The sequence below is a fragment of the Ipomoea nil genome, unplaced genomic scaffold (assembly GCF_001879475.1).
Source record: "Ipomoea nil cultivar Tokyo-kokei standard unplaced genomic scaffold, Asagao_1.1 scaffold2926, whole genome shotgun sequence".
In the NCBI taxonomy this organism is placed as follows: domain Eukaryota; kingdom Viridiplantae; phylum Streptophyta; class Magnoliopsida; order Solanales; family Convolvulaceae; genus Ipomoea; species Ipomoea nil.
In genome coordinates this window covers 3,850,067-3,859,079 of record NW_017619354.1, presented here as the reverse complement: position 1 = coordinate 3,859,079, position 9,013 = coordinate 3,850,067, and the positions used below count along the sequence as shown (strand labels likewise).

General features: G+C 34.3%; 1 protein-coding gene across 2 annotated transcripts; it reads left to right on the top strand.

The window, feature by feature from the left end:
- Positions 1 to 2,087: 2,087 nt before the first annotated feature.
- On the top strand, positions 2,088 to 7,782 carry LOC109161838 (probable protein S-acyltransferase 22). 2 transcript variants are annotated; one of them, XM_019310372.1, is made up of 9 exons: positions 2,088 to 2,650; positions 2,768 to 2,881; positions 3,760 to 4,137; positions 4,371 to 4,439; positions 4,572 to 4,643; positions 5,385 to 5,513; positions 5,669 to 5,749; positions 5,832 to 6,014; positions 6,661 to 7,782. In XM_019310372.1, exons 1-9 carry the CDS (start codon positions 2,609 to 2,611, stop codon positions 7,396 to 7,398), a joined length of 1,806 nt encoding a protein of 601 aa, XP_019165917.1. In that variant the 5' UTR covers positions 2,088 to 2,608; the 3' UTR covers positions 7,399 to 7,782. The 2 variants fall into 2 exon arrangements, with proteins under 2 accessions (XP_019165917.1, XP_019165918.1); XM_019310373.1 differs by having other exon boundaries at positions 2,090 to 2,650; positions 6,664 to 7,782.
- The last annotated feature ends 1,231 nt before the right edge of the window (positions 7,783 to 9,013 follow it).

Genomic DNA, 9,013 nt, shown 5'->3' with positions numbered 1-9,013 from the left:
GCTAAATTCACAAATTGATCATCGATTTTCAATTTCAACCAATTAAGTCCTTAACTTTGTAATTTTAACAAAATTTGATCATCTGTCTATTTGACCGTTTGTTGACTGTGATTTTTGAAGATATATATGTAATTTCATGGTCCATCGTCGGTTTTTTAAGGTTCCGGTTGCCTTTTCAGACCGTACTGTTACATTCGAATTCACTGCCGAAAGCAATTTACCAAATCCGATCGCTTTTCTTCATCCTCCATTTGGATTCAATGTAGTTGAGTTCGTACCAGAGCGAAGAAGACGACGTGTTTCCGAACCGGTGCAACGTCATCCTGGAGGCCTCCACGTGCTTCGACGAGAGCTGAAGGTTCTTTTGGAGATCGTCGATCACGGTCAACAAACGGTCAAATAGATGGAGGATTAAATTATGTCAAAATTGCAAAGTTAAGGATTTAGTTGGTTGAAATTAAAAGTCGAGGATCAATTTGTGAATTTAGCTATAGTCGAATGACTATTTTGAGTATTTACTCTTTAATTAATGACTTTTTGGTCGTCCCTAGTCTATGTTTTTGTCATTCCACTGCTTTCTAGCATCGACAGATTAAGTTCTCATATTTCATTTTGGCTTTTATTTTAGAAGAACTAGCATTTCATGCACGAAAATTAATGTCTAAGAGTAAAACATTGATAAATATAAATAATTTAAAATTATAATTTAAATTATATACACAATATAATTTAAATTATATACACAAATAATATACGGAGTATATGTTTTATACACACATATATACTTTACCATTTATAGAAATTTAATTATAATTGAAATAATTTAATTATATAATAATTTTAATAAAATGATAATTACTCCGTAAATAATAGGAAAAAGATATGATAGATATATGTGTATGATAATGAAGATAGTGTCATCAAATTAAAAGTAACTAAGTTATAACGGTGTAAAAGTAGTTTTGTCTAACAATAATGTATTAAGGATAATTTTGTTTAATAACATTTATAATGTTTTTTGAGACTAACATACAAAAAGAGTGACATAAATCAAGGATATAATGTTTTTTGAGACTTAATATGTTTTTAGATAATGATATATTACTTTCATAAAATAAAATTTTGCCACATATTTTTCATGTTATATTTTACATGTCTAATTCAATTATAGTACGGATCGAGATCATCATTGATATAATGTTCATTATTAGTATACTGAATATTTATTTTTAAAGTATACTACCAATAAATGGACTTTTAACACATTAAAATGAATATTTATCCGTGATTCACATTGCAATATAAACCATTAGAATCACATTAGAAGTGTGATTTTCTCCCTTATGGTCCATAGTAACAACTAACAATTGATAGACTAAAAGTGTAATTTTCTCCTTTTTAATTGATAAATAACCACATGAAGTGAGATTACATTAAAATCAATTGTTATACAATAGACCAATGTGTGTGGACCATGATCGTCGAATGAAATAGGCGGTGTACATCGTACAGATTTACCCTCATGTAAACATCATTAAGTTGGTGTGATGTAATTATTGTAGTCCACATCAATAATTTAAGAGCTTCCAACCGAGTTTTAAAATTTGCAACATTGTTTGACATTAAAATCTCAACAATAAACTATTTCGACCATATTAAATATTGTAAAACCAATTTACAAATAATTAATGATGGAAAAGGTTAATAAAAATATACTTTCTCTGTTCATTTTACATGTCTTGTTTATTATTCATTGATAAAATCAATTATTTTTTTCATTGTTTATTTTTTGTAATAATTTTTAATTTTTTTCTTTAATAATACTTTTAATGTAATTTCTAAATATATAAATTTTGTATATTAATACTAAATTTAATATTAAGTAAATTTGAATTAAAAATAACTTCAGTTAATTGAATCAGACAAATAATGGACGGAGAAAAGTAATTGTTTCTATATATTAACTGTAGTATTTAATAGATTAAAAGTAAAATTAATTAATTTTGAAAAATATAATTTGGACAAGGACAAAAGAAATGAATATATATAGACAAGCCTTCCGGTGGCCGTCTCTTTCCCCTCTCAGCTAAAAAACAGATACAGATCAGCAATGTTTGCCTTCATTGCTTCCTTCATGAGATTTCTCAAGAAAACCAAAAATTTCTTTAAGTAATAATAAATGAAAAAGAAGCCCGATAGCCATTTCACCTCAAAGGCGGTTCCTTTCTTCTCTTTCTCTTCACCTTCACTGTAAAAATGGGTTAGTGAAAAGCTACATGCCTACATAGCTCAATACCCTTTTTCCTTCACTGTCAGCTGTGCATTTATCTTCTTTTGTATTAATGCTGTTCTTTCAGTTGTTCTTTTTTTTTTTTTCACTTCTTGATAAGACGGTAAGACCCCATGAAAGATGAGCATGGGGTTTTTTTTGTTTGGTTGCTGGAACAGTAACTTATCTGGATATTCCCGGAAAATGAGGGAAAAGGGAAGAAAATAGCGAGGAAAAAGTAGAAAACCCTTGAAAGTCCACATTTTAAGGCCATTTTGCTTCTTATAGTTGCCTGTTACTGTACTTTTTCTTGCCAAGAGAATCTTGAATCATAAGATAATGAGGAAGCACGGATGGCAGCTTCCCTACCATCCTCTCCAGGTCGATCTCTTTCTGTGCTTATCTTTTAATTTTTATTTTTTTTTCGTATATTGGTTTTATTGTTTTAAAGTTTGAATTTTGCTTCGGTGTTTTGAGTTTAGATATGTATGTTTGCAGGTGGTAGCTGTTGCTGTGTTTCTGGCATTAGGATTTGCTTTCTATGTGTTCTTTGCGCCTTTTGTAGGGAATAAATTGTTTCAGTACATTGTAATGGGGCTATATTCACCACTTGTGAGTCCTTTTTCCTCTTTATTTTATTTTCATGTTTGCATTAGTATGAGACTGTTAAGTGCTGAGATCTGTTCTTAAAGTTGTTCTTACTCCCTGATTGAATCACTTTGTTGTTTTGATCTTTCTCTGAACTGTGCTGTACAATTATTTTCTGCTTGCCAGTCCCCTGATTCCCCCCTGCTTCCTTTATTTTGTTGGGAGGTTTTGGGATTTATAATGTTCAGAAGATCAGTTTGAGTTAGAGTTATTGAGCTTCAACTTTGACTAATTTGTGTATGCCGGGGCCAAATGCACACCCTCTAAACTTCAATGTCATTAACTGAAAGGTTGGTTATGGCCCTCATTGCCTTGATTTGATAATTGATTAGTTTGGGAAGTGGTAATTTTCAAAATTTCTGATCTGGGCAATTCCGGCTTTGGAATATGGATCTTGGCATCCCTTTCTAGCAAACGCTAAATCCCAATGTTACTACTAGGCTAGGTGCTGGTTGGATATTTGTGAAAGACAGGAAGGAATTTGAAACCTTCAGGGCTTAATGAGTAATTGAATCTGATCTTCTCCTAGAGAGCAATGACCGATACTTGTATTCTTGCATAGAACTAGCTGATGTAGATTGACTTGTGGATTTATAAAGAGTATAATGTAGTAATGACTAAGGAACATGGATTTCATGTGCAAAACTGGGACATTTTTGGAAAACCTAATAGTTCACTAAGGCCTATGCCTATGTATTTATTATTAATATATTCATACGAATCTATTCAGCATATGCTAAATGTCACATCATAAACACTTTGGTTGTTTCAAAGAATTTTCCCATATTTATATGTCCAATTTAAGTAGTTAACTTTCTGACATTCCTATATTTCTTTCCCAGATTGTATGTGTTATTGGCTTGTATATTTGGTGTGCTGCTTCTGATCCTGCTGATTCCGGAGTTTTCAAGTCAAAAAAGTATATTCGTGTTGCAGACAATATTAAATCTGCCCAGGCTAAAGAATCTAAACTAGGCGGAGACTCAGTACAAGATGCTAATATAACTTTTGACAATAACAGTAAGGATCCCCACGCAGCCACACATCTTGCTGCTCAAACCAAAAAGAAAATCGAGACTTCTCATCAAGCATCATGTTTTTCTGCATTGTTACCTTTACTACCCTGTGCTTTTCTGTGCAACTGTTCTGATCAACGTGAAGAGTCCTCTGAACAGACAAGTGAAGATGGCATGTTCTATTGCAGTTTATGTGAAGTAGAGGTAAGTGTTTATTTTTCGATTTATTTGTACCATTTTCTCTAGCTTAGTGACAACTGACACATATATAAATGTTATCCAAACTATAGAAGCATGAAATAAAATGAACAACTGTTCTAGAATACCATATTTCTGCAGTGTGACCCTGATACACCTACTTTTTATCGCTAGTTATGGGGATTGTTGCAATATATTACCACCTAAACCTAATCAATCACGATATTATCACCATGCAGGTGTTCAAATACAGCAAGCACTGTAGAGTATGTGACAAATGTGTTGACCGCTTTGATCACCATTGCAGGGTATTTGAGATTCTATGATTTGGAGTTCAAATTTTGCTTGTTGAAGCACGTGCATGTTCAGATGTACATCTATATGCATGAATTTACAGATGTGTGAGAATACTAATTCTTGTCCTCACTTTTGTTTTATAGTGGCTAAATAATTGTGTAGGCAAAAGGAACTATCGGAAATTCTTTACCCTCATGGTTTCTGCTCTCCTACTGGTATGTGTAGACCTTGCTTGCTTTATGCCATTACAATGAATCTGCAGTGTCTTCGTATTGTCTTTAGACTCATCCAAGATTATATAGGATCAATTCTTTAGGTTGCATTTGTATTTTGGTTAAGTGTGTATGAATTATTGAATTCATATGCAGGTAAACAAGAATACCATCTAAGTTCACAGTTAATCCCCTACTTTAATGTCCGTTCTCCTGCCTATCCTTCCATCTATTAGATTTTTCTGAGATAAAAACACAATAGTGAAGTCCAACTCAGAACAAGCAATTTTCATGACATTATTTTTTGTTTTGGGTAAAATGTCAATATGGCCCCGGTTCTTTAGATGAAGGAAACATAGGGCTTTTTATTCCTTACCCACAAAGATAAAATCTTTCCCTTTATTGAAATCGAAATCAGCAAAGAAGAGACGAGTGAGGGACAGTGGCGGTGGTGTTGAACATGGGGTTTTCTCCTCGGTTTTTCAGCCAGTTTTGTTTTCATTCATTCTTTCTAATACCTCCACCCTAAATGTGTTTGAAGAAAAAGGTTTAGGGATTTGAGGTTCCAAAAAAAGGTCTTGGCAATTTTCTTCTTTCTGACCTTTAAATTTCATGAATGGGGATTTGAGGCGTGAAGAAAAGGGGTTGGCAAAATCGATATTTTAGCCTCTTTTTTTTTTTTTTTTATTTAATCAAATGTTGACAGGTTTTTATTGTTTCTGCACCTTGGACTGGGGATTGCAGCTTATACTTCAGTGGTCAACAGGGATCCTTGTTCTAATCTGCTGCTTTATAGAGAAGAAGAGATTCAATGCCGAAATCACCTCAAAACTAGGAAGCAGCTTCTCTGTGGTTCCATTTGTTATGGTTGTGGTGAGTGTTCTTTCACTTCTTTGAAGTCATTGTCATTACATGTTGGTTTGTGGAAAACGTTACAAGGCATTAGATGAGTAAAAGAGATAGGAGAAACTCATTTGCCTTATCTTCCTCGTTCATTGCGTTACTAAGGAAAAATATGCATATGACAGGCGGTCTGCACCGTATTGGCGATGATAGCAACATTGCCACTTGCTCAACTTTTCTTCTTTCACATGATTCTTATCAAGAAGGTCTGCTTTTCATCATGTGAAGCTTCTAAACCAGTGAACCTCCTTGGCTTCCAACTAACAATGTTATACTTGGAAGTGACAGGGAATTAGCACATACGATTATATCATGGCCCTGAGGGAGCAAGAGCAACAAGGCGTTGAAGGTCAGCAAAGTCCCCAAATGTCGACAGTTAGTTCCATTACTGGGCTAAGCAGTGCAAGCTCCCTTAATACTTTTCATCGGGCTGCTTGGTGCACACCCCCGCCTCTCTTTCTCGAGGATCAGGTACTTTACCACTTTTCTCTGATATGTATATGTATCACTGTTGCAAAAATCGGTCTAGGCGCTAGGCGCCCCTAGACCGTGGCAAGTTTCCCCCTAGGCGCTCGCCTAAGCGATCGGACGCCTAGGCGTCCGCCTAGCGCCTAACTCGGCCGGCTTGGCCGCCTAGGCAAACCGCCTAGCATCTAACTTAGCCAAGTTAACTCGCGCCCATTTCGGTCGAGTTAACCCGATCAGCTCAGCCTTGCTAATTTTTTTTCATTATATATATATATATATATATATATATATATATATATATATATAATATGACATATATACACCCGTAGAATAGTTTGATACTTTGAATCTTTGATGATTGAAGTATTTGAGTATTTTTAATTTTTAATATTGTTTTGATGTTATGACTTATGAACTATCATTATTTCATTTATTTGGATGTGTTATTTGATTGAATGTTGAAAACAACCTCATTAAAATTGTCAAACTGTAAGTCTGCCACTATTTTTTTGGCTCCCGCCCAGCGTCGCCTAGACCGTCTAGGCGCTAGGCGCTATCCGGGGGCCCGACTAGCGCCTACTACAACCATGATATATATATATATATATATGTTTCACTAACTTAATAAATGACATTGTTACTGTTTCAGCAGTTTGATGTAGTTCCTCCTGACAATGTATCTGTCAGTTCACTCGGGAGAAAGACTATGGCTGAGGAGGCGGTGAAGAAAAAGAACCCTGCAGCTGTGAAGATCAGTCCATGGACATTAGCAAGGATGAACGCCGAGGATGTTTCAAAGGCTGCTGCCGAGGCACGGAAGAAGTCGAAAATTCTGCAGCCTGTTGTGAGACAGCAAACCCCTCATGCCCTCCCTGAAGCTAACAGTAGTTTTGGAAGTAGTGGCCGTCAAATCGCCCTTAGGCCTGACAATAACAAGCGGCGACCTAGTAAGCGTGGTGTTCGACTACCTGCAGAGCTACCATTTGAAAATTTGAGTGAACTATTGAATGAAAGTGGTCAAAGAAACAGAGGCCTTGTGATCACTGAGCCATCAAGAAGTGCTTTCCACCCGAGCCAAGCAAAGTCCAGCTCGAGAGGTGTTGTTGTTTCTTCCCCCGAGAGCAGTTTGGACTCTCCTGATATTCACCCTCTCCGGGTCTCGGGAGCTGAAGATGGTCTATCAACATCCGGATTTACTTTACAGAAGGAAATCCCGTTGTCAAGCTCAACTAGCGATGGATATGATGCGTCTGGGGGTGAAGATAGCGACCGAGTTCCTACCAGATTCGTGCAAAGATCAGCACAGTGGAGTGACCCGAAAGAGAGGGACATTAGATTGATTGTGCCATCTTCTTCATCAAGCCAGGCTAACAGCAGAAGGCTTTGAACACCTTATAAGTTCCCTTAACTAATCATTTTGCTCTTGCAAGTACTTTGAGATGAGATGAGATTTGTTCATTTGTTGGCCAAGTTCTTGTAAAGTTGCATGCTTTATCTTGGCCTGTTCTGTTTAATATGGAAGGTCTAATGTTTTGGACTTCAGAGAAAGAGAATGAATGTCTGCTGATCTGTTATCACCATCTTACAAGCTTCCTTCTGCAACCCCTTTGGTTAACTCAATTGTAAATGGAGGATGTGGATTCACTAGTCATGTTTCTTTTGATGAGATGGTGTGGGAGTTAACAATTTTTTTTATCTTTTTTTTTTTTTTATTTTTAAAAACAAGGAACAAAGATTATTGAGTTCAGAATGCATGATTTGATTCGGATGAGACTCAAACTTCAAACTTTTCTTGTGAAAAATAATAGTTATTAGAGCACAAAGTACTTAATAAAATCTAATATTTTAAGTACTTTGGTAGTCTAGTAAAATATGGTTGAGATTCTATAACCAAAAACTCCTAGCAAAGTCTTGGACCATGCTAAAGGGATTAGCATTTTTTGGAGCATGTGATTATAAATAATTTGTATTTGATTAATAATTAGATTTGAGGTTAATTTAAGATAATTAATAAATAAAATGTTATTATGATTATGATTATTATTATTATTATTATTTGGTGACGAGGGAAACCAATGAATAAAACACTAGATGGTGCATGGAATTTTGATGTACATATTTTAAGTAAATATTTGGTTCCAATAACAATATTCCAAAGTCTTGAAGAAAATTAACAAACTTATCAACACAACAAATCCTCTATCAAATCTGTGTTACATTTTCGTAATCCATCCTTTTGTCTTCTACCAGTTTTTGATAGGATTATTATTTGATGCACCGCCGGTATATAGCATCTATATACCGACGGTGAATAAAAAGACACCACCTTATTTAAAAATAAAATCAACATTAATTAAGTTATTGTTTGCAAAATTTATATGCCTTTATAAATTATTGTGTGTTTAATAAAGAAACTCTTTATTTTTTATTAACAAAATAAAAATACTTAATTTGAGGTCCAACATTCATGATTCTGGTTTCAAATCTAAGTATTTTTATTTTGTTAATAAAAAATAAAAAGTTTCCTTATTAAAAATATAATAATTTAGAAAGGAATATAAATTTTACAAATAAGGACTTGGCTAATGTTGATTTTATTTTTAAATGAGGTGGTGTCTTTTCATTCACCACTGGTGTATAGCATCTATACAACGACAGTGCTTAAATATTAATCCTTTTTTATAACCCAAACCTATATACGGAGTAATAAAAATATGTCTTCGACAAAAAAAAAAAATTGAATATATACAATATAATTCTTGTATTAAAAAGTCACACGAATTTGATTCAAATTTAGTTCTTTCTAATATCCTCTTGTCGTTGCACACCATAGAATCCGTCTTCTAAAAATGCATTAATGATAAATCATTCAAAATTCATTCTATCACCAGAAACCTGCCTTCTAAAAATGCGTTAATGATAAATCATTCAAAATTCATTCTATCACCCGACCACTAATGCCAAATTGTCACGGAAATTTTAAGAAGGGCCAAGCACCTTGT

Excerpts from the sequence above, each read along its gene's own strand:
- LOC109161838 (XM_019310372.1), top strand. The coding sequence starts at position 2,609 with ATGAGGAAGCACGGATGGCAGCTTCCCTACCATCCTCTCCAG. Across the intron at positions 5,514-5,668 it reads TTCCATTTGTTATGGTTGTG|GCGGTCTGCACCGTATTGGC; the intron begins GTGAGTGTTCTT and ends TGCATATGACAG. Across the intron at positions 5,750-5,831 it reads ACATGATTCTTATCAAGAAG|GGAATTAGCACATACGATTA; the intron begins GTCTGCTTTTCA and ends TGGAAGTGACAG.